Here is a 26892-nt window from a genome sequence, read left to right as displayed (position 1 = left end):
CAGGACTGGAGCAGCTGAATCACATTCTCCACCAGGGTTTTGACTACCTCTCGCTGTGCCCTGAAATGAAAAATGTTCTACCCACTATGCTTCCTACCCCTCTCACAGTGGTATTCCACCACCCACTGAACCTACACAATGTCCTCATCCCTGCATAACTCCTGCTTCCAATCCCTTGCCTCATGACTCATATCCCTGTAGTAGACCCAGATGCAAAACCTGTCCCATACATCCTCCCACCACCACCACCACCACCTACTCTAGTCCGGTCACAAGTATCACCTATCCCATTAAAGGCAGAGCTAACTGTGAAACCAGTCATACGATCTACAAGCTAAGCAGCAACCACTGTGCTGCATTCTACACGGGACAAGCTGTATGTCCGCACAAATGGCCACTGACAAACTGTGGCCAACAAAGAGCTGGACCACCCCATTGCTGAGCATTCTGCCCAACACGATGTTCTTCATTTCAGTGACTACTCCACAGCCTGTGCTATCTGGATCCTTCCCCAAAGACCAGCTTTTCTGAATTGCACAGGTGGGGCTATCCCTGCAATATGTCATATGCTCCCATAACCCTCCTGCCCTCAACCTTCATTAGTCATTGTTCTTACCCATCTTGCCCCTTCCCTGTTCCCATTCCAGCTCTACACAGCTCTCTATTCTGCCATCGCACCATCGGTCTTCTTACTTTCCTCCTTTTCCACTACCCACATCCCACCCTCTGTCTGACTTCCCAACTGCATCTAGCTGCCCTACCCTCTCTCATGTCATCCCTGAATGTCCCACAAGCAGCACTTTACCATCCCCCACCCCTACCCTGCTTTCCTCCCCCTGCCCTCTCTGGCCGCCTCCTTATCCCCACCACCCAGTTGCCTCTCCCATCATGCTCTGCTGCTCGCAGTCTGGCTTCAGCCGCCAGAGACTGTGATCATGTGTATGAGTTGCATCTCTCTCTCTCTCTCTCTCTCTCTGTATGTGTGTGTGTTTTGTCTAATTTTGATGAAGGCCTTGTCGGCTGAAAGGTCACTTTCCTACAGTCTTTTCGTTGTGCCTATCTGGAACTCAGCTTCTCCATTACGTGGTGAGTAGCAACTATCCTTTTTACACTACTGGCCATTAAAACTGCTACACCAAGAAGAAATGCAGATGATCAACGGGGATTCATTGGACAGATATATTATACTATAACTGACATGTGATTACATTTTCACGCAATTTTGGGTGCATAGATCCTGAGAAATCAGTACCCAGAACAACCACCTCTGGCCGTAATAACGGCCTTGATACACCTGGGCATTGAGTCAAACAGAGCTCGGATGGCGTGTACAGGTACAGCTGCCCATGCAGCTTCAACACGATACCACAGTTCATCAAGAGTAGTGACTGGCGTATTGTGGTGAGCCAGTTGCTCCGCCACCATTGACCAGATGTTTTCAATTGGTGAGAGATCTGGAGAATGTGCTGGCCAGGGCAGCAGTTGAACATTTCTAGAGCCACGGGTTGTAACACATCTGAAATGTAACGTCCACTGTTCAAAGTGCTGTCAGTGTGAACAAGAGGTGACCGAGACGTGTAACAAGTGGCATCCCATACCATCACACCGGGTGATACACCAGTACGGCGATGACGAATACACGCTTCCAACGTTGACTCGGGGATCGAGACATGGCTGCATGATCTGTTACAGCCATGTGGATAAGGTGCCTGTCATCTCGACTGCTAGTGATACGAGGCCGTTGGGATCCAGCACGGTGTTCCATATTACCCTCCTGAACACACCGATTCCATATTCTGCTAACAGTCATTGGATCTCGACCAACGCGAGCAGCAATGTCGCGATACGATAAACTGCAATCGCTATAGGCTACAATCCGACCTTTATCAAAGTCAGAAACGTGATGGTACGCATTTCTCCTCCTTACACGAGGCATCACAACAACGTTTCACCAGGCAACGCCGGTCAACTGCTGTTTGTGTATGAGAAATCGGTTGGAAACTTTCCTCATGTCAGCACGTTGTAGGTGTCGCCACCGGTGCCAACCTCGTGTAAATGCTCTGAAAAGCTAATCATTTGCATATCACAGCATCTTCTTCCTGTCGGTAGCACGTCATCTTCGTGGTGTAGCAATTTTAATGGCCAGTTTCACTCGATCCTGGAATTTATAGTGGTAGATACCTATCCCAATAATCTATGCGCTTTGACAACCAATGTGAAATACGCATTTGCCAGTAAAACATTTAATCCCTGACATGGGAAGGAGGGGGGCGCTCAACCTTCTCAAAATAAAATATCGATACCCTCAACATGCAGGACGTCAAAATTGACCAGTTGAAAAACTGACGTGTTAAAAGTGCATTTTCCTACAATGAAAAGGGCAAAATAAGAAGACAAGTAAAAATAAAAGCCCCAGCTAGCAACACTGATAGCCCACGGTTAAGAAAACTCATCTCATACCAGGAAGTGCCAGACAGCAACCCTCCAACCGCCTCGCTGTGCGGGGCTACACCACTCGTGTGTGTCACGAGGCCACTAGCACCACCGTACACGTAGCAGGGAAGTTACAAAAATTTTCGTGCATATCCAAATATTGAAGGAATGGTTGAGGCCCATTTTACACAGCATAACCATATAAACTATAAAATACTTCAGTGTGAAAATTGTTAAAACCAAATAGACCAGATACAAGGACATATAAAACAAGCCCAGGATGAATAACTGAGCAGTCAAACTCTGACATAATGTCATCAAAAGGCCAGCAAAGTTTGACAGTGTACTGCAATGTCTTAACCCCACCTGAGTGTTGAGGGTGTGTTGGGGCTATAGCTTCAGACTCTGCATAATTTCAGTCCATTCCAGAATTTATAAAGTCCAGCCCCTTATTTCTTTGTGTAGGTCTTTTAAATTATTAGCTACACGTGATATGGAGTGGCCAGCATATTAACTGTACCGATTATGAAAAGCAAAATCCTAAAGTTAGTAACCAAATGTGTCAGTTTCCTACTCTAAATCGTACAAAAATCTACATCTACATCCATACTCCACAAGCCACCTGACAGTTTGTGGTGGAGGGTACTTTGAGTACCTCTATCGGTTCTCCCTTCTATTCCAGACTCATATTGTTCGTGGAAAGAAAGATTCTCGGTATGCTTCTGAGTGGGCTCTAATCTCTCTGATTTTATCCTCATGGTCTCTTCGCGAGATATACGTAGAAGGGAGCAATATACTGCTTGACTCCTCGGTGAAGGTATGTTTTCAAAACTTCAACAAAAGCCCGTACCGAGCTTCTGAGCGTCTCTCCTGCAGAGTCTTCCACTGGAGTTTATCTATCATCTCCGTAACGCTTTCGTGATTACTAAATGATCCTGTAACGAAGCACGCTACTCTCCGTTAGTTCTTCTCTATCTATTCTATCAACCCTATCTGGTACGGATCCCACACTGGTGAGCAATATTCAAGCAGTGGGCGAACAAGTGTACTGTAACCTACTTCCTTTGTTTTCGGATTGCATTTCCTAAGGATTCTTCCAATGAATCTCAGTCTGGCATCCGCTTCACCGACGATCAACTTTATATGATCATTCGAGTTTAAATCACTCCTAATGTGTACTCCCAGATAATTCATGGAATTAACTGCTTCCAGTTGCTGACCTGCTATATTGTAGCTAAATGATAAAGGATCTTTCTTTCCGTGTATTCGCAGCACATTACACTTGTCTACATTGAGATTCATTTGTCATTCCCTGCACCATGCGTCAATTTGTTGCAGATCCTCCTGCATTTCATACAATTTTACATTGTTACAACTTCTCGGTGCTAAAAACAGAAAAGACAAGCCATAGATTTGAGAAATACATATGTATCAGGTCAACGTGTAGGTCAATCTGTATATTGAGCAAGCAGTAAAGGTAACAAAAGAAAAGTTGGGAGTAGGTATTAAAATCCATGGAGAAGAAATAAAAACTTTGAGGTTTGCCGACGGCATTGTAATTCTGTCAGAGACAGCAAAGGACTTGGAAGAGCAGTTGAACGGAATGGACAGTGTCTTGCAAAGGAGGGTATAAGATGAAAATCAACAAAAGCAAAACGAGGATAATGGAATGTAGTCGAATTAAGTCGGGTGATGCTGCGGGAGTTAGATTAGGAAATGACACACTTAAAGTAGTAAAGGAGTTTTGCTATTTGGGGAGAAAAATAACTGATGATGGTCAAAGTAGAGAGGATATAAAATGTAGACTGTCAATGGCAAAGAAAGCGTTTCTGAAGAAGAGAAATTTGTTAACATCGAGTATTGATTTAAGTGTCAGAAAGTCGTTTCTGAAAGTATTTGTATGGAGTGTAGCCATGTATGAAAGTGAAACGTGGACGATAAATAGTTTAGACAAGAAGACAATAGAAGCTTTTGAAATGTGGTGCTACAGAAGAATGCTGAAGATTAGATGGGTGTATCGCATAACTAATGAGGAGGTGTTGAATAGGATTGGGGAGAAGAGAAGTTTGTGGCACAACTTGACTAGAAGAAGGGATCGGTTGGCAGGACATGTTCTGAGGCATCAAGGGATCACCAATTTAGTACTGGATGGCAGTGTGGAGGGTAAAAATCGTAGAGGGAGACCAAGAGATGAATACTCCAAGCAGATTTAGAAGGATGTAGGCTGCAGTAGGTACTGGGAGATGAAGCAGCTCGCAGAGGATAGAGTAGCATGGAGAGCTACATCAAAACAATCTCAGGACTGAAGACCACAACAACAACAACATCAGGTCCTGCACTAAATTTAGGATTGAATACATTATTCTGAAATGACTGAGGCAATTCTGTTTCCTGACACAGGAGAAGGGAGTGGAGCTCGCGCGGCTGGCGGTGCACCACGCCCTGACGCGCGAGGGGCAGGCGACACACCTCGTCGGCGTCAACAGCGTGCGAGAGCTGCAGTCCAACCTGCAGATCCTGCGCGACGGGCTGACTCCCGCCGAGAAAGAGGTGCTGCGTGACATCCAGCAGAAGTAAGCCACGTCTGCTCGTGCTCTGCATTTCTTCCTAGTCCGTCTGGGCTGGCCCATTGAAGTCCAAATCTTGTTTTCTGGCTTCACAAAACACAACTCCCATCAAGCTGTCATCATAATCTTTTCTCATTTTTTTTGTAATTCAGCAGAGAACTTCCGCAGTCCACCTGTCACCCCATCGCCCGGCTACGTTTCTCGGAATTGCCCTTACAATCAGAGTTAACAGCTTCAACTTCACACTCGTCACTGAAACACTTGCTTGTTCTGTCTGCCCAAGTAACTCTCAATATGCACCTTTTTGTTGCTGCTGAGCAACCCCAATTTTAGGAATAGTTTTTGCATTTTATGTAAGACACTATACTGATTTTCAGACCAACTTTCAAAGTTGCTATGTTTATATTTTGCAGGCCGAGCTTGAGTGTAGCAGTGTCTGCTTCATGCAGTCACATCTTTTACATATCTGTGTATAACACTGCAAAGCAATATGATGTGAAACGAATGTGTAAGGATTATATTAGGGATGGTGAATGGTTGACATTGGTTTATTGGGAGAATTCTAGGAAAGTGTGATTCATCTGTAAAGAAGACCGCCTATAGTTTGGGATTCATACCAGTTTGGATTAAAGGAAGACATCAAAACAATTCAGAGATGGGCTGCCACATTTTTTACTGGTAGGGTTGAGCAACACGCAAGTGTTATGGACACGCTTTGGGAGCTCAAATGGAAATCCCAGGAGGGAAGGCAACATTCTTTTTGAGGAACACTATTGAGAAAGTTTCGAGAATTGGAATTTGAAGGTGACTGCAGAATCATTCTACTGCCTCTAACATACATTGCACGTTAGGGCCATGAAGATAAGATACGAGAAATTATGGCTCATACGGAGGCATATACACTCCTGGAAATGGAAGAAAGAACACATTGACACCGGTGTGTCAGACCCACCATACTTGCTCCGGACACTGCGAGAGGGCTGTACAAGCAATGATCACACGCACGGCACAGCGGACACACCAGGAACCGCGGTGTTGGCCGTCGAATGGCGCTAGCTGCGCAGCATTTGTGCACCGCCGCCGTCAGTGTCAGCCAGTTTGCCGTGGCATACGGAGCTCCATCGCAGTCTTTAACACTGGTAGCATGCCGCGACAGCGTGGACGTGAACCGTATGTGCAGTTGACGGACTTTGAGCGAGGGCGTATAGTGGGCATGCGGGAGGCCGGGTGGACGTACCGCCGAATTGCTCAACACGTGGGGCGTGAGGTCTCTACAGTACATCGATGTTGTCGCCAGTGGTCGGCGGAAGGTGCACGTGCCCGTCGACCTGGGACCGGACCGCAGCGACGCACGCATGCACGCCAAGACCGTAGGATCCTACGCAGTGCCGTAGGAGACCGCACCGCCACTTCCCAGCAAATTAGGGACACTGTTGCTCCTGGGGTATCGGCGAGGACCATTCGCAACCGTCTCCATGAAGCTGGGCTACGGTCCCGCACACCGTTAGGCCGTCTTCCGCTCACGCCCCAACATCGTGCAGCCCGCCTCCAGTGGTGTCGCGACAGGCGTGAATGGAGGGACGAATGGAGACGTGTCGTCTTCAGCGATGAGAGTCGCTTCTGCCTCGGTGCCAATGATGGTCGTATGCGTGTTTGGCGCCGTGCAGGTGAGCGCCACAATCAGGACTGCATACGACCGAGGCACACAGGGCCAACACCCGGCATCATGCTGTGGGGAGCGATCTCCTACACTGGCCGTACACCACTGGTGATCGTCGAGGGGACACTGAATAGTGCACGGTACATCCAAACCGTCATCGAACCCATCGTTCTACCATTCCTAGACCGGCAAGGGAACTTGCTGTTCCAACAGGACAATGCACGTCCGCATGTATCCCGTGCCACCCAACGTGCTCTAGAAGGTGTAAGTCAACTACCCTGGCCAGCAAGATCTCCGGATCTGTCCCCCATTGAGCATGTTTGGGACTGGATGAAGCGTCGTCTCACGCGGTCTGCACGTCCAGCACGAACGCTGGTCCAACTGAGGCGCCAGGTGGAAATGGCATGGCAAGCCGTTCCACAGGACTACATCCAGCATCTCTACGATCGTCTCCATGGGAGAATAGCAGCCTGCATTGCTGCGAAAGGTGGATATACACTGTACTAGTGCCGACATTGTGCATGCTCTGTTGCCTGTGTCTATGTGCCTGTGGTTCTGTCAGTGTGATCATGTGATGTATCTGACCCCAGGAATGTGTCAATAAAGTTTCCCCTTCCTGGGACAATGAATTCACGGTGTTCTTATTTCAATTTCGAGGAGTGTAGATAGTCATCTTTCCCCTCACTCTTGAAACAGGGAAGCAGAGTACCCCCTGCCATGTATCTTATGTTGGATTGCGGAGTATCTATGTAATTGTAGCTTGGGTCACAACTTTGTGTTAAGGAGCCCTCACCCAAGTGTAGGTCAGTCCGTGATTTTCTCAATGTGTGAGTCATACATTGCTAAAAAACTGGACTGATTTCACATGAGAACAATGTATGGATGTCTTGCTATTTGTCCCTTGATTAGTGCTACCTTCTGTTGTCAGTTTATAGAATTATTTCGAAAGATTTCAGTTTCAAGAATTATTTCGTAAGAAACTTTAGTGGACATAACAGCTGCTGTCGCAAATGGCAATCTCTATCACATTCAGAGACTGAAAGAATTCATTGGCAAGAATTCATTGTACCAGGACAGGGATATGAACCTGGACCTCCCACTTGCAAGGTAGATGGGTTAATCATATACGCCACCTTGAGACAGTGGTCAGTGAGAATTGCACATACTACTGAAGGATACCTCCCCCTCAGTCCAAATTCCCATTTGCCGCACACAACCAAAGCAGTGTCCCCTAGCCCTTTTTACACGTTTTGATTCTCGCATAATGTGAAGTCCTGCACAGTGTCGGGTGAAGAGTGATCTGCACTGAGTGATCAAAGCAGAATTTGGATTAAGGGGGGAAGCATGCTTGGATAGTCTGTGCAGTCGTGTCTAACCACGGCACCAAGTGGCATAGATGGTTAACGCATCTGCCTAGTAAGCAGAAGACCCGGGTTCGAATCCCAGCCTCGGTTCAAATTTTCATTGCCTGAATGTGGTAGAGATCAGAAATTATGGACATATACATCACTTCTGTTGAGTGAGCAAGAAGGTTTGAAAGTTCAAAAGGAACAAATTGCTCAAAAACTCATCTTGTATGTTTTTTCTTGGGAGGATACTTACACTTTCTGTTATCATTATTTTAAAATTTGTAATCTATCAAAGAAATAAAGTAAATATGAAAAATAAATCTTTTAGCATGTATTGCGCTTGAAGATACATCAATCATATATGTAACTCTTTAAGTAACAGCATAAATGGCCAGATTCATATGGTCTGTCCAAAATTACTTTAGGATTGACAGTTTGGCAAGAGCATGCAGAAATACAGGATAGAGTTACCACACATGTAATCCTACATTCCATCCAGCTCGCACAAATAGGCAAACTATTCACTTTATAAATATAGAAACTGTGTCAATGTATTCTGGAAGAGTTACACTATGTTTTGATTTTTGTTTTATCTGTGTAACAACAAATTATTAGAAGATATACGGATGGTTTACAAAAATGCATTTTCACACAGCATTACCAAATTTTCGACATGCGAGAAACCTTTTTCTTATTGAAGTTATGTGAATGAAATCTTAAAAATGGTTCAAATGGCTCTGAGCACTATGGGACTTAACTTCTGAGGTCATCAGTCCCCTAGAACTTAGAACTACTTAAACCTAACTAACATAAGGACATCACACACATACATGCCCGAGGCAGGATTCGAACCTGCAACCGTAGCAGTCGCGCAGTTCCAGACTGAAGCACCTAGAACCGCTCGGCCACACCGGCCGGCAATGAAATCTTAAGACTACATCATATTTTCGTATTTTTGAAACCACAACTCTTTCAGAGGTCCCTAATGCAAGATAATTTGAGTTAAATATGACGCACAACGGTTCACTCGTGTGTCAACTCCTAATCAGGCGCCTGTACAATTTTGACACGAGACACAGACCGCCATAACACTACAAAAAATAAGATCAAGTATGTTTATCATGGTGGGAAAATGTACTTTAAATAGGCCAGCCTCTCTTGTTTAGAAAGAACAAAAGTGATGTAAATAATAGGGCCTTTTTATTACAGCAGTTATATTGTAAACGTAGTATTTGTTTTGTGTGATACAGATGGGATTCCTGAGATGACCTTCCTTCGGAATTAGGTGCTACTAAGGCTCTCTTATTAAAATATCGAAACTTATGACAATATAATTTTCTTATGTAGGTACTTACAGGTGTTAACTGCACACTTCAACCATGCAGCTGAATCCAGCTGTGCTCCATTTCTACAGAAAAAGTCCAATTACATCATTCTCATTTTTATGAAGTGTCAGTATCATTGTCACGAGCACCATTGTCATTTAATGAAATTATTATCTCCTCCACTGAATTTTCCAAAATAGCTTCATACTGCCATGTTCTTTCCATGATGCTCTGTGTGTTTAACAGCTTTCATTCAGTCTTCAGGCATGACCTTCCTGACAGTTTCTCTCGTGATTATTTCGACTGCAGAGGGTAAATTTGTTGTTATTCCTTGCAACATAACCTGTAATTTGAGCCCACATTAACTACATTGGCTGTAAATGGCAGTGGTAATGAGGCAGCCTAATGACTGTCTGCCCATGCTTTTCTGCCAATTCATCAATCTCATGTAGATAGAGTTGTGGCTTATTGAGAGATATTTTTTCCATAAACTCTATCTTTTTAAGATAATCACTTACATGGACATTATGATGCTGAAGCCTATCAATAATTTCCTCTTTTCGGTTTGCCATGGTACATGCATTATCAACAACAAATGAATGGCAAGGAGCATTACCTAGAACAGATCTTTACGGTTTTTCAAGATTTGTTATTAGTGAATCTTTGAACCATGTTGTAAATATAATGTGTTCATTTTTTAATGATAATCTCATTTTCTTTTGCTTTGAAAAGTAGGAGACTGGCAGAAAACCTTTCAAGGTGCCTTTCGTTCAGTCTTCAGAGATGACCTTCCTGACAGTTTCTCTTGTGATTCTTTCGACTGCAGAGGGTAAATTTGTTGTTATTCCTTGCAACATAACCTGTAATTTGAGCCCACATTAACTCCATTGGCTGTAAATGGCAGTGGTAATGAGGCAGCCTAATGACTGTCTGCCCATGCTTTTCTGCCAATTCATCAATCTCATGTAGATGGAGTTGTGGCTTATTGAGAGATATTTTTTCCATAAACTCTATCTTTTTAAGATAATCACTTACATGGACATTATGATGCTGAAGCCTATCAATAATTTCCTCTTTTCGGTTTGCCATGGTACATGCATTATCAACAACAAATGAATGGCAAGGTGCATTACCTAGAACAAATATTGTCGGTTTTTGAAGATTTGAAATTAGTGAATCTTTGAATCATGTTGTAAATATAATGTGGTTCATTTTTTAATGGTAATCTCGTTTTCTTTTGCTTTGAAAAGTAGGAGACTGGCAGAAAACCTTACAAGGTGTCTTCATGCTGGAGAATAAGCCTGCCCCCGTCCCTAAAGCCATTGCCATTGTTCCTTTAGCTGTGTCATTATGAGCAGTCCTGCTTGACAGTTTGACCAGTATTGACCTATTTTTGTCAAGCCACACCACTTTGTTGATATTTATGCTATGGGTGTCCCTTAAAAGTTGGCATTGCCATGCAACTATATCTTCCATCTTCATCAACAGCCCATGGCCACAGAAATGTCCATAGTGAAAGCCTAGGTTGTGTGAAAAGAATCAGGACTTTTTTAAGGTCACACATACTTGTCCAAAGAGTTGGACATTCCTTCCTGTGATAATAATAAAAAACATGATGAGATTGCTTCCTCTGCAAATGAATTGATATTGGTATTCTGCTTATCCATAAGATATATTTTCCCAGGGGTGTTAAGTTATGAGTTCTGTCAATTACTTTGTTAATGGAGAGCAGTGGACCACCATTCAGTTTTTTATTCTCAAGGTACGCATGTAACATGCAAACCATTTCTCCCGACTGGGCTCGTATGGCAATCCGCTGGCCAAAAGAGCAACATCAATGATGAACTTTCTCCTGGCATCCTTGAGTACCACACAATGAATAACAGTAACAACAAGTAACGGTAACAACCAGGGCCATTTTTAGCACAAGGCAAGACTAGGCAGTCACTTGGGGTGGCAAAATTTTAGAGGTCAGGAAAGGCAGTAAAAATTAATTTCAAATCAGACAGCGAAAAGATTGAGCAAATGTGGAGAAAAATGAAAAATAGGAAAAATTAAAGCACCTAATTCTTTTCAAGAGCATATTGAACAGTTACGAAGTAAGTCTTCACTTACTTTGGCGAAAGTAAACACATTACCTCTACCTACCTCAAAACTAAAGCAGTTGCTACTGTGCCACAGGGGCTGCTAATAAAAGTTGTAAAGTTCTCAATAGGAAATACAAACAATGCACCATTTATCTGTTTAACTGCAGAAAGTTGATGCTGAAAAAGCTGAGATTCTAAAAAAGCTGAGATTCTAAGAATATTTCAGTTAAAACACAAATGAAATAACACCACAATTACCAGATGACCTAGTTAGAAGCTTCAGCACGTTTCCCATCAGTATAACATGATTTCTAAATTCAAGAACAAATTTATTCACCCCAGAAAATAGTTTCACATCTTTATTAGTCCACTTTCTTGCAGTTAAATAAAATAAATAATTGATTCAAAATTTGGTTGCACTGGTGTATTCAGTTGAGTTCTAGTGTAAAATGTTTCGCACATTTTTCCTATTTTGGTTATTTTCAAAACCCGAGCACAAAAAATGAGAAACAGAGGACATTTGTTGTTCTCAATCAGTTTTAAAGGTATTGAGGACAAAGAATGAAAATTGAGGACTGTCCCCAGAAAATGAGGACACCTGATCACTTTAGTTTAATAATGAAAAGTATAATAGGAGATTTGCATTGTTGTGCCATTGGCTGTTGGTGGTGGTTGTGAGGGGGGCATATTGGGGAGACTGTTGGTAGGAAAAAAGAGGGGGATATCATTTTTCAATTCTTGCCTAGGGTGGCAAAACACCTATCAATGGCTTTGGTGACAACAAATAACAGTAATAAAAAATAAAAGAATCACTCCTACAACCATAAAAATGGGCGCAATGATTAGGCAGGACAGCAAGCTGACTGCAACTGAAGCTCACTGCAAGCAGGAACTATTGTGATGGTCGGGTGAAGATTTGGCAATTTTGGGGGTTTTCTGCGGCTGCAGGTTGCATGATATTGGTGCAATGTGGCCTTTACCTGTCGTGTGGGCTCCCTCCCCCACCACGTCCGTCCTCACTGCAAATCCTGAAATAGTTTTGGACAGACAATAGGACCCATATTCTTCTCAGAACAAAATGGATTTACATCAGGTTGTTCATGCACAGACAAAGTGTTTGTAAATAAAAACATCATGGAAAAACACAGAGAATTTAACACAGAAACTCTTATTGCCTTTACCAACCTTGAGAAGGCTTTTGATTGTGTGAACCATTATAGCCTAAGGAAGATTACATCTGAATGTGGATATCCTTATCATCTGATAGAGAAATAGTGAAAAGTCTTCACAAAACTACACGCATTGTGATAGACACAGGTAGGATTTGATTAGAAGAAAAAAAATATTAACCAAGATTTTAGACAAGGGTATGGACTATCACCTACCCTTTTTAATAATTACATTGACTACTTTCTTGGCAAATGGAAATGGAAAGTAAACAAAGTAATTAAGATAACAAATGAGAAATACCCGAATGTACTGTTTGCTGATGACGTAGTTATTATTCAGAAGAATGAACATTACCTCCAAAGATCAGTGTACAAGCTGAACGAAATTTGCAAGAAGTACAACTTTAAAACTTCTAGCATCAAAATAAAAATAATGACATTCTGAGGAAAATATCCCGTCAGATAAAGAATTGCTTTGGATAACTCAGTTTTAGAAAAAATGCCTCAAATCCCTTATCTTTTCATTTGGCTCTGATATTGAAAGATATTGATATTGAAAGTAAGGATGTAGAGGCTTGTCTCACTAGGGGTAAGATAGATACTGCCTACAGGAAAATTAAAGAGACCTTTGGAGAGAAGAGAACCACTTGTATGAATATTAAGAGCTCAGATGGCAACCCAGTTCTAAGCAAAGAAGGGAAGGCAGAAAGGTGGAAGGAGTATATAGAGGGTTTATACAAGGGCGATGTACTTGAGGACAATATTATGGAAATGGAAGAGGATGTAGATGAAGACGAAATGGGAGATAAGATACTGCATGAAGAGTTTGACAGAGCACTGAAAGACCTGAGTCGAAACAAGGCCCCGGGAGTAGATAACATTCCTTTAGAACTACTGATGGCCTTGGGAGAGCCAGTCATGACAAAACTCTACCATCTGGCAAGATGTATGAGACAGGTGAAATACCCTCAGACTTCAAGAAGAATATAATAATTCCAATCCCAAAGAAAGCAGGTGTTGACAGATATGAAAATTACCGAACTATCAGTTTAATAAGTCATGGCTGCAAAATACTAACGCGAATTCTTTACAGACAAATGGAAAAACTAGTAGAAGCGGACCTCGGGGAAGATCAGTTTGGATTCCATAGAAATGTTGGAACACGTGAGGCAATACTAACCTTACGTCTTATCTTAGAAGAAAGATTAAGAAAAGGCAAACCTACATTTCTAGCATTTGTAGACTTAGAGAAAGCTTTTGACAATGTTAACTGGAATACTCTCTTTCAAATTCTGAAGGTGGCAGGGGTAAAATACAGGGAGCGAAAGGCTATTTACAATTTGTACAGAAACCAGGTGGCAGTTATAAGAGTCGAGGGGCATGAAAGGGAAGCAGTGGTTGGGAAAGGAGTGAGACAGGGTTGTAGCCTCTCCCCGATGTTATTCAATCTGTATATTGAGCAAGCAGTAAAGGAAACAAAAGAAAAATTCGGAGTAGGTACTAAAATTCATGGAGAAGAAGTAAAAACTTTGAGGTTCACCGATGACATTGTAATTCTGTCAGAGACAGCAAAGGACTTGGAAGAGCAGTTGAACGGAATGGACAATGTCTTGAAAGGAGGATATAAGATGAACATCAACAAAAGCAAAACAAGGATAATGGAATGTAGTCAAATTAAGTCGGGTGATGCTGAGGGGATTAGATTAGGAAATGAGACACTTAAAGTAGTAAAGGAGTTTTGCTATTTAGGGAGTAAAATAACTGATGATGGTCAAAGTAGAGAGAATATAAAATGTAGACTGGCAATGGCAAGGAAATCGTTTCTGAAGAAGAGAAATTTGTTAACATCGAGTATAGATTTAAGTGTCAGGAAGTCGTTTCTGAAAGTATTTGTATGGAGTGTAGCCATGTATGGAAGTGAAACATGGATGACAACTAGTTTGGACAAGAAGAGAATAGAAGCTTTCGAAATGTGGTGCTACAGAAGAATGCTGAAGATAAGGTGGGTAGATCACGTAACTAACGAGGAGGTATTGAATAGGATTGGGGAGGAGAGAAGTTTGTGGCACAACTTGACTAGAAGAAGGGATCGGTTGGTAGGACATGTTTTGAGGCATCAAGGGATCACAAATTTAGCATTGGAGGGCAGCGTGGAGGGTAGAAATTGTAGAGGGAGATCAAGAGATGAATACACTAAGCAGATTCAGAAGGATGTAGTTTGCAGTAGGTACTGGGAGATGAAGAAGCTTGCACAGGATAGAGTAGCATGGAGTGCTGCATCAAACCAGTCTCAGGACTGAAGACCACAACAACAACAACAACAACATTGAAAGAAAATACGCAAATTCCAAGCTGTGTGTGGTACCATCATACCATCATGAAATTCTGTCAAGTAATGGCATTTACTGGGGTAACCTATAGAAACAAAAGCTGGGTTACCAAAGAAAAAAAAATTCAAACAGCAGATGAAGTTCCTAAGAAAGACAAAGGGCTACATAAGAAGAGATATGATTAGAAACAAAAATATTAGAACAGAATTAAATATTTTCAGCATGAATTAAAAAATCCAAAAATATCATGAAGACTGGTGACAACAACTCATGAGAATGCCTGTCACAGAATTACTTAGAAGATCCTGAACTATAAGCTAAATGGGAAAAGAGATATTGGAAGACCTCGAAAAAGATGGGAATGATTTTGTTTGTGAGTTTGGAACAGGTGACAGCCTAATCCTTGATAGGAGGATGATAACGATGGTGATGGTGATGTAGCTTATCAATGGTTTCCTTAAATCAGTTAAGGTAAATGCTGGGATGGTTCCCCTAAAAAGGACCCAGCAGATTCCTTCCTGCACACATACCCTAAACGAGCAATAGGTGCTTCACTAACAACTTCATTGATAACTGCAAAGCAGTGAAGATCATGTAATGCTAGGTACAGGAAGCTGGTTTAAATGTGAAATTGATAGCAGTGGGATAGCAATATTCCTCATTAAGTGTATGTCACAAAGAGATAGGCAAATGGGAAATGGTGGTGGTGTGTTCATCACAGTAGATGAGAAACTCGTAGCCATCGAGATAGAAATTGAAGCTGAATGTGAGGTTGATTGGGCAAGACTCAGTATCAAAAGTGCATGAAAAAAGATAATTGGAACCGTCTATTGCCCACCAGACGCATCTCCTGATGTAATTCAAAATTTCAAAGAAAAGCTCAATTTACTTCTACTCAGTTTACTTGTATGTAAGTTTCTGTCATACTGCAATCATTGGTGGAGACTTGAATCATCCAACAAACAACCGGGAAAATTAGTTTTTTTAGTGGTGGGCATAATGAGACATCCTGTGAAACATTACTTAATGCCTTTTCTGAAAACTACGTGGAACAGATAGTTTGGAACCCTACAGGGTTATTACAAATGATTGAAGCGATTTCACAGCTCTACAATAACTTTATTATTTGAGATATTTTCACAATGCTTTGCACACACATACAAAAACTCGAAAAGTTTTTTTAGGCATTCACAAATGTTCGATATGTGCCCCCTTTAGTTATTCGGCAGACATCAAGCCGATAATCCAGTTCCTCCCACACTCGGCGCAGCATGTCCCCATCAATGAGTTCGAAATCACCGTTGATGCGAGCTCGCAGTTCTGGCACGTTTCTTGGTAGAGGAGGTTTAAACGCTGAATCTTTCACATAACCCCACAGAAAGAAATCGCATGGGGTTAAGTCAGGAGAGCGTGGAGGCCATGACACGAATTGCTGATCGTGATCTCCACCACGACCGATCCATCTGTTTTCCAATCTCCCGTTTAAGAAATACCGAACATCACGATGGAAGTGCGGTGGAGCACCATCCTGTTGAAAGATGAAGTCGGCGCTGTCGGTCTCCAGTTGTGGCATGAGCCAATTTTCCAGCACGTCCAGATACACGTGTCCCGTAACGTTTTTTTCGCAGAAGAAAAAGGGGCCGTAAACTTTAAACCGTGAGATTGCACAAAACACGTTAACTTTTGGTGAATTGCGAATTTGCTGCACGAATGCGTGAGGATTCTCTACCGCCCAGATTCGCACATTGTGTCTGTTCACTTCACCATTAAGAAAAAATGTTGCTTCATCACTGAAAACAAGTTTTGCACTGAACGCATCTTCTTCCACGAGCTGCTGCAACCGCGCCGAAAATTCAAAGCGTTTGACTTTGTCATCGGGTGTCAGGGCTTGTAACAATTGTAAATGGTAAGGCTGCTGCTTTAGCCTTTTCCGTAAGATTTTTCCAAACCGTCGGCTGTGGTACGTTTAGCTCCCCGCTCGCTTTATTCGTCGACTTCCGCGGGCTACGCGTGAAACTTGCCCGCACGCGTTCAACCGTTTCTTCGCTCACTGCAGGCCGGCCCGTCGATTTCCCCTTACAGAGGCATCCAGAAACTTTAAACTGCGCATACCATCGCCGAACGGAGTTAGCAGTTGGTGGATCTTTGTCGAACTTCGTCCTGAAGTGTCGTCGCACTGTTACGACTGACTGATGTGAGTGCATTTCAAGCACGACATACGCTTTCTCGGCTGCTGTCGCCATTTTGTATCACTGTGCTCTCGAGCGCTCTGGCGGCAGAAACCTGAAGTGCGGCTTCAGCCGAACAAAACTTTATGAGTTTTTCTACGTGTCTGTAGTGTGTCGTGACCATATGTCAATGAATGGAGCTACAGTGAATTTATGAAATCGCTTCAATCATTTGTAATAGCCCTGTACTTATGATGGAAATGTACTGGATCTAATGGCAACAAATGGACCTGACCTCTTTGAGGATGTCCACATTGAAACTGGTACTAGTGACCATGACATGGTTGTGACAACAATGATTAACAAAGGGCAAAGGACAACTAAAACAAATAGAAAGATATAGACATTAAGTGAGCACTCCATCTTCAGACCACAAGTGGCCCATCTGGACCATCCTGTGGTGTCACCGCCAGACACCACACTTGCTTGGTGGTAGCCTTTAAATCGGCCGCGGTCCGCTAGTATACGTCGGACCCGCATGTCGCCACTGTCCGTAATTGCAGACCGAGCGCCGCCACATGGCAGGTCTAGAGCGACGTCCTGGCACTCACCCAGTTGTACAGCAGACTTTGCTAGCGAAGCTACACTGACAAATACGCTCTCATTTGCCGAGATGATAGTTAGCATAGCCTTCAGCTACAATTGATACGACCTAGCAAGGCGCCGTATTCAATTGATGTTGAGATTCTATTAATGTATCATCAAGAGCGATGTTCTACAAATGTGGATTAAAGTTAAGTATTCCAGAAGCTACGTACTTTTCTTTATAGCATTCATTACGTATCCTGTTTCAGACCTCACGCCAGCCTGCGTGAGTTTAAGCGCGTGTCTTTCGGCTTCCTCTCATTGTGTCTAGGATGTCTTGTCTAGACACAACACATCCGACTGCCGTGTTATCCTCAGCTGAGGAATGTGGAGAGGAGTGGCGTGTGGTCAGCACACCGCTCTCCCGGTCGTTACGATGGTTTTCTTTGACCGGAGCCGCTACTATTCGGTCGAGTAGCTCCTCAATTGGCATCACGAGGCTGAGTGCACCACGAAAAATGGCAACAACACATGGTGCCCAGATAGTCACCCATCCAAGTGCCGGCCACGCCTGACAGCGCTTAACTTCAGTGACCTGACGGGAACCGGTGTATCCACTGTGGCAAGGCCATTGCCTAGACATTAAGTAAACTAGGTGAAATGTCAACAGTGTTGTATCTCAGCAAAGAACTTGAAACTTCCAGCACACAGCATCTAGAGGAACAATGGCTCAAGTTGAAAAGAATGATTGACCATGCACTGGATAGGTATGTGGCCAGTCAAACAGTTCATTGTAAAAGGGGCCCTCTGTGGTATACAATCACTCAAAGAAACTTCTGAAGAAACAGAAATTACAGCATAATAGCTGTAAAACAAAGCATACGGCTATAGATAGATGTTGAATGAAATGTGTTTGGCTGTCGAGGGAGCAATGTGGGATGCCTTCAATGACTACCATAGCGGAATATTTTCAAATGATCTTTCACAGAACCCAAAGAAATTCTGGTTGTATGTAAAGGCTGTTAGTGGCACCAGAGTTAGTGTCCAGTCCACAGCGAATGAGACAGGAACTGAGACTGAGGGTAGCAGAGCAGAAGCTAAACTGCTTGACTCCTTTTTTAGGCATTCCTTTACAAAGGCAAACCCAGGAGAAGTGCCCCAATTTAATCCCCATACCACTGAAAAGATGAATTAAATAAATATTACTGTCAGTGGTGTTGAGAAACAGCTGAAATAGTTAAAACAAAACAAAGCTCCAGGCTCCAGTGGAATCCTTGTCAGATTCTATACTGAATTTGTGGCTGAGTTAGCCCCTCTTCTAGCTATAATCTGTTGTAGATCCCTCAAACAAATAACTGTACCCTGTTCATGGGAAAAAGCCCAGGTCACACTTATAGGAAGGGTTGTTGTTGTTGTTGTGGTCTTCAGTCCTGAGACTGGTTTGATGCAGCTCTCCATGCTACTCTATCCTGTGCAAGCTTCTTCATCTCCCAGTACCTACTGCAACCTACATCCTTCTGAATCTGCTTAGTGTATCGATCTCTTGGTCTCCCTCTACGATTTTTACCCTCCACGCTGCCCTCCAATGCTAAATTTTTGATCCCTTGATGCCTCGAAACATGTCCTACCAACCGATCCCTTCTTCTAGTCAAGTTGTGCCACAAACTTCTCTTCTCCCCAATCCTATTCAATACCTCCTCATTAGTTACGTGATCTACCCACCTTATCTTCAGCATTCTTCTGTAGCACCACATTTCAAAAGCTTCTATTCTCTTCTTGTCCAAACTGGTTATCATCCATGTTTCACTTCCATACATGGCTACACTCCATACAAATACTTTCAGAAACGACTTCCTGACACTTAAATCTATACTCGATGTTAACAAATTTCTCTTCTTCAGAAACGATTTCCTTGCCATTGCCAGTCTACATTTTATATCCTCTCTACTTTGACCATCATCAGTTATTTTACTCCCTAAATAGCAAAACTCCTTTACTACTTTAAGTGTCTCATTTCCTAATCTAATCCCCTCAGCATCACCCGACTTAATTTGACTACATTCCATTATCCTTGTTTTGCTTTTGTTGATGTTCATCTTATATCCTCCTTTCAAGACACTGTCCATTCCGTTCAACTGCTCTTCCAAGTCCTTTGCTGTCTCTGACAGAATTACAATGTCATCGGTGAACCTCAAAGTTTTTACTTCTTCTCCATGAATTTTAGTACCTACTCCGAATTTTTCTTTTGTTTCCTTTACTGCTTGCTCAATATACAGATTGAATAACATCGGGGAGAGGCTACAACCCTGTCTCACTCCTTTCCCAACCACTGCTTCCCTTTCATGCCCCTCGACTCTTATAACTGCCATCTGGTTTCTGTACAAATTGTAAATAGCCTTTTGCTCCCTGTATTTTACCCCTGCCACCTTCGGAATTTGGAAGAGAGTATTCCAGTTAACGTTGTCAAAAGCTTTCTCTAAGTCTACAAATGCTAGAAACATAGGTTTGCCTTTTCTTAATCTTTCTTCTAAGATAAGTCGTAAGGTTAGTATTGCCAGGAAGGGTAGTAGAACTGATCCACAAAACTACTGTCCAATATTGTTAACATCGATTTGTTGTAGAATCCTAGATATATTCTGAGCTCGAGCACAATGAGGTATCTTGAACAGAATGACCTCCTCCATACCATCCGGCACAGATTCCTAATACATTGATCATGTGAGACCCGACTCATACTTTTCTCACACGATTTAGTGATAGCTTTGGATCAAGGCAGTCAGGTAGATGCAGTATTTCCTGATTTCTGAAAAGTGTTTAACTCAGTAACACCCCTATGCTTTCATCACAAGTGTGATCATAAGAGGTATCAAGTGAAATTTGTGACAGGGTTGAAGACTGTGGTATCTCGGATGGATAGTCATTCTCAGACAGAGAAGTAACTTTAGGTGTGCCCCAGGGAAGTGTGTCAGGACCCTTGCTGTTGATGATGTGTATTAATGACCTTGCAGACAATATTAATAGTAACATCAGGCTTTTTGCAGATGATGCAGTTTTCTACACTCCTGGAAATTGAAATAAGAACACCGTGAATTCATTGTCCCAGGAAGGGGAAACTTTATTGACACATTCCTGGGGTCAGATACATCACATGATCACACTGACAGAACCACAGGCACATAGACACAGGCAACAGAGCATGCAAAATGTCGGCACTAGTACAGTGTATATCCACCTTTCGCAGCAATGCAGGCTGCTATTCTCCCATGGAGACGATCGTAGAGATGCTGGATGTAGTCCTGTGGAACGGCTTGCCATGCCATTTCCACCTGGCGCCTCAGATGGACCAGCGTTCGTGCTGGACGTGCAGACCGCGTGAGACGACGCTTCATCCAGTCCCAAACATGCTCAATGGGGGACAGATCCGGAGACCTTGCTGGCCAGGGTAGTTGACTTACACCTTCTAGAGCACGTTGGGTGGCACGGGATACATGCGGACGTGCATTGTCCTGTTGGAACAGCAAGTTCCCTTGCCGGTCTAGGAATGGTAGAACAATGGGTTCGATGACGGGTTGGATGTACCGTGCACTATTCAGTGTCCCCTCGACGATCACCAGTGGTGTACGGCCAGTGTAGGAGATCGCTCCCCACACCACGATGCCGGGTGTTGGCCCTGTGTGCCTCGGTTGTATGCAGTCCTGATTGTGGCGCTCACCTGCACGGCGCCAAACACGCATACGACCATCATTGGCACCAAGGCAGAAGCGACTCTCATCGCTGAAGACGACACGTCTCCATTCGTCCCTCGATTCACGCCTGTCGCGACACCACTGGAGGCGGGCTGCACGATGTTGGGGCGTGAGCGGAAGACGGCCTAACGGTGTGCGGGACCGTAGCCCAGCTTCATGGAGACGGTTGCGAATGGTCCTCGCCGATACCCCAGGAGCAACAGTGTCCCTAATTTGCTGGGAAGTGGCGGTGCGGTCCCCTACGGCACTGCGTAGGATCCTACGGTCTTGGCGTGCATCCGTGCGTCGCTGCGGTCCGGTCCCAGGTCGACGGGCACGTGCACCTTATGCCGACCACTGGCGACAACATCGATGTACTGTGGAGACCTCACGCCCCACGTGTTGAGCAATTCGGCGGTACGTCCACCCGGCCTCCCGCATGCCCACTATACGCCCTCGCTCAAAGTCCGTCAACTGCACATACGGTTCACGTCCACGCTGTCGCGGCATGCTACCAGTGTTAAAGACTGCGATGGAGCTCCGTATGCCACGGCAAACTGGCTGACACTGACGGCGGCGTGCACAAATGCTGGACAGCTAGCGCCATTCGACGGCCAACACCGCAGTTCCTGGTGTGTCCGCTGTACCGTGCGTGTGATCATTGCTTGTACAGCCCTCTCGCAGTGTCCGGAGCAAGTATGGTGGGTCTGACACACCGGTGTCAATGTGTTCTTTTTTCCATTTCCAGGAGTGTATAAGGAAGTACTATTTGAAAGAAGCTGCATAAATATTCAGTTATATCTTGATAAAATTTCAGAATGGTGGAAACATTTGCAACTTACTTTAAATGTTTAGAAATGTGAAGTTGTGCACTCCGCAAAACACTGTGACTATAATATCAATGAGACACTGTTGGAATCAGCCAATTCTTACAAATACCCGGGTGTGGCACTTGATAAGGATGTGAAATGGAATTATCACTTAGGCTCAGTGGTGAGTAAAGCAGTTGGTAGACTTTGGTTTATTGATAGAATACAGGGGATGGGCACTAAGTCTACTAAGGAGATTTCTAACAAATCGCTCATGTGACCAGTTCTAGAATATTGCTCAAGTGTGTCGGACCTATACCAAATAGGACTAAAGTGCGCACCATTTACGACGGTGGCCGAATTTAGGTTCGTTCTGCACATCTGACGTCACAAAACACAGTCAGCCAATGAGCAGAGAACGACGTTGCCAGAGCTCGACTGCAGTGCAGAGCACGGACGAGTGTCTTCAGTTTTAGAAACGTTCAGTCGTAAATAAGGTAATTGAACAAAAGCATTGTCTTGATAGCAGACTTTCTGTTTGGAAAAAGCATTCTTTATACTAATTGCTTCATATTCTATTAATTAATTATACCAAACAAGCTATAAGCCTCCTAATTCAGGCGATAACAAGGAAAGGTGTTTGTATCATTCTCACGAACCGCTTTTTCGCAATAAAGAACAGCAGTAATTGTTTATTTCCTGTTGTACTTCGACGAAACGTGAGTAATTCATAGTCATACCAACAATGTTTGTCGGTATTTTGCGTGATATTTTAGGGTCCTCCAGGAACTCTATTTAACGACGAGCTGCGTTAGCATAATGGGTACAATGTTTGGCTGCCACGCATAAGGTTCTGAGTTCAAACCTCGATTGGCACTTAATATTTTCTTTATTTACTTATTTCTTACTTCATGAACTTTATTCATTTGAATGTAATTTTTTGAAATTTCTAGTGCTTTATCTCTTCATTATAATCATAATAAGTTTTTGGTTTTTCTAATTTTGTCCTCCAATATTTCTTTTCACAGCAATTAAAAACAGTGAAAAGGCACACATAAAATATTCATGTTATCTGTTTTGTTTGTATATCTTCTCTTCCGCAGTCGCTGTTTTACTATTCATATTGAGACATATTCTTTTGCGACAGTATTAAAAGTATTATTTAGAGCAGAATTTCGTTGCCGAGCTACTTGATTGTCTGATTCTTTGCTTCGCTGCTTTGGCGACATCGTATTCAATGTTTTCGTCGACTGATCTATGTTTTGGCAAGTATTTGCTGTCCGTTGTGACAAACACAAATTGTTTGTGCACTGCGCCTCACTGACAATATATTTTAGTTTCTATGTTTTGTTGCATCCACAATTCAGTTTTGTGTACTTTACCAACTTTGTTTTAATCAGAACATTTTAGAAAAAAGCGAAATGGCTCTGGTACAAATAAAACTTTTATTACAGTCACAAAACACGGGATATTTCTCAATATCACATACGACACCTATCTGGTACATAAATTAAATGAAATATTGTTATACAGTAAATTTTATATGAAATTTAGATATCTTGTCCACATTTCATTCTCAACATTGTGGCAACTAAAATCGAGCATACAGAAATTATATGCTATGGACTTTTACCTCTGCAAACTCTTCAAAATTTCGCGCAATGGTTTACTACACTTAAAGCTGCACAATAACTTCGTTGAACATCGATACAAAATGAAGTCTTTTATGGGGGGAAGGTATCAGTCAAGAAGATGTGTAAAAATCAAATTTTTGCGCCAAATAGTTTTTGTGAAATCGAATAATAAGTGTGTCAAAGTAGTCGGAACACCACGTGTCTGCACAGGCGAGCAGTGCAGTGATGACAAAATCGCGCACAGCGCGGAATGCGGGGAGCACTCTGTAGCAGCGAGAGGGTTAATGCGGCCGTGGTGGCTTTACTTCATGAACTGCGCGCTCCCCCATAAACATAAGTTTGCGAACTGTACTACACTATGGCGCTGCTTCTCTTGGCGCGTGCATCATTTGCAACTGGCAACGCAGCAATCTCCCGCGTCTGGGCGAGGATGCGCGAGCCGCCAAGATAAAAGAATTGAACTACACTCCTGGAAATTGAAATAATAACACCGTGACTTCATTGTCCCAGGAAGGGGAAACTTTATTGACACATTCCTGGGGTCAGATACATCACATGATCACACTGACAGAACCACAGGCACATAGACACAGGAAACAGAGCACGCACAATGTCGGCACTAGTACAGTGTATATCCACCTTTCGCAGCAATGCAGGCTGCTATTCTCCCATGGAGATGATCGTAGAGATGCTGGATGTAGTCCTGTGGGACGGCTTGCCATGCCATTTCCACCTGGCGCCTCAGTTGGACCAGCGTTCGTGCTCGACGTGCAGACCGCATGAGACGACACTTCATCCAGTCCCAAACATGCTCAATGGGGGACAGATCCGGAGACCTTGCTGGCCAGGGTAGTTGACTTACACCTTCTAGAGCACGTTGGGTGGCACGGGATACATGCGGACGTGCATTGTCCTGTTGGAACAGCAAGTTCCCTTGCCGGTCTAGGAATGGTAGAACGATGGGTTCGATGACGGGTTGGATGTACCGTGCACTATTCAGTGTCCCCGCGACGATCACCAGTGGTGTACGGCCAGTGTAGGAGATCGCTCCCCACACCATGATGCCGGGTGTTGGCCCCGTGTGCCTCGGTCGTATGCAGTCCTGATTGTGGCGCTCACCTGCACGGCGCCAAACACGCATACGACCATCATTGGCACCAAGGCAGAAGCGACTCTCATCGCTGAAGACGACACGTCTCCATTCGTCCCTCCATTCACACCTGTCGCGACACCACTGGAGGCGGGCTGCACGATGTTGGGGCGTGAGCGGAAGACGGCCTAACGGTGTGTGGGACCGTAGCCCAGCTTCGTGGAGACGGTTGCGAATGGTCCTCGCCGATACCCCAGGAGCAACAGTGTCCCTAATTTGCTGGGAAGTGGCGGTGCGGTCCCCTACGGCACTGCGTAGGATCCTACGGTCTTGGCGTGCATCCGTGCGTCGCTGCGGTCCGGTCCCAGGTCGACGGGCACGTGCACCTTCCGCCGACCACTGGCGACAACATCAATGTACTGTGGAGACCTCACGCCCCACGTGTTGAGCAATTCGGCGGTACGTCCACCCGGCCTCCCGCATGCCCACTATACACCCTCGCTCAAAGTCCGTCAACTGCACATACGGTTCACGTCCACACTGTCGTGGCATGCTACCAGTGTTAAAGACTGCGATGGAGCTCCGTATGCCACGGCAAACTGGCTGACACTGACGGCGGCGGTGCACAAATGCTGCGCAGCTAGCGCCATTCGACGGCCAACACCGCGGTTCCTGGTGTGTCCGCTGTGCCGTGCGTGTGATCATTGCTTGTACAGCCCTCTCGCAGTGTCCGGAGCAAGTATGGTGGGTCTGACACACCGGTGTCAATGTGTTCTTTTTTCCATTTCCAGGAGTGTATAACAGGGGATATTGAACGTATACAGAGAAAGGCAGCAGGAATGGTCATAGGTTCATTTGATCTGTGGGAGAGTGTCACAGAGATAGTGAAGAAAATGAACTGAAAGACTCTTGAAGATAGACGTAAACTATCCTGAGACAGCCTACTAACAAAGTTTCAGGAACTGGCTTTAAATGATGACTCTGGGAATATACTGCAACCCCCTATATAATTGCTCACATAGGGATTGCGAGGGTAAGCTTAGAATAATTACAGCATGCACAGAGGCATTAAATCAGTTATTCTTCCCATGCTCTGTACATGAATGGAAGAGGAAGAAACCCTAATAACTGGTAAAGTGGGACATACCCTCTGCCTTGCATTTCACAGTGATTTGTAGAGTATAGATGTAGCTGTAGATGTTAAGCAAACTCATCTCCTTTTCTTCTGCAGGTTCTTCGCAAAGATACCAGTGCGCCACTGGGAAGGTGTGGAGCAGCCAAAGCTGATGGAGGCATGGCGGAAGTTGGGGATGCTTTGAGCTGTCATCACTGTATAATACATTTCCATTCAGTCATGTACATGAATTCATAAATACATCATTTACAAAAATAGTAAAGAATCCAAAATAAATAAAGAAATATTATTCTGCTTTACTGTATTTATGATTCCTGATTTGAAGATTGTTGTACTTGGCCCTGTCAGTGTGTCATCATTATGATATGTGCCCCCATATCCAAATTAACTGAAGCCTTCAGTGCCATTTTTTCCAACTGTCAACTTTTGATCTAACACAGGCCAAGAGGTATGCTACAAATCAGTGTCACCACAACCTACATTCAAAAAAATTGTCATTCCCTTTCCACATGTACCACATCATCATTATGTCATGTGGAGCCGATGACACCTGGGATCAGTAGGTCTGTTGCTTTCGACACTTTACCACACAATGAGCTCGTAGTGAAATTGCATGCCCAAGGAGTATTGTCTCAATTGTGAGACTGCATTCATGATTTCCTGTCAGAGAGGTCACAGTTTGTAGTAACTGACGGAAAGTCGTCGAGTGAAACAGAAGTGATTTCTGGCATTCCCCAAGGAAGTGTTATGGGCCTTCTGCTATTTTTTATCAATCCTCTTATGTTGTTCCCCCCCTTTTTATTGAGAACGTAAGAGTTTTGTACCG

At 43.8% G+C, this 26892-nt stretch overlaps 1 protein-coding gene across 1 annotated transcript in view; it reads left to right on the top strand.

Moving 5' to 3' along the window:
- Positions 1 to 26361, top strand: part of LOC126213028 (uncharacterized) — a 114261-nt gene extending 87900 nt beyond the window's left edge. The window contains exons 7-8 of the mRNA XM_049940596.1: positions 4834 to 5006; positions 26163 to 26361. Coding sequence (XP_049796553.1) covers positions 4834 to 5006; positions 26163 to 26250 — 261 coding nt within the window. The 3' untranslated portion in view covers positions 26251 to 26361. The remainder of the gene's footprint in view (positions 1 to 4833; positions 5007 to 26162) is intronic.
- Positions 26362 to 26892: the final 531 nt, after the last annotated feature.

Source organism: Schistocerca nitens, chromosome 11 (assembly GCF_023898315.1).
Source record: "Schistocerca nitens isolate TAMUIC-IGC-003100 chromosome 11, iqSchNite1.1, whole genome shotgun sequence".
NCBI lineage: Eukaryota > Metazoa > Arthropoda > Insecta > Orthoptera > Acrididae > Schistocerca > Schistocerca nitens.
Note: the sequence above shows the minus strand (reverse complement) of the source record. Positions and strands in the feature narration are given on the sequence as shown.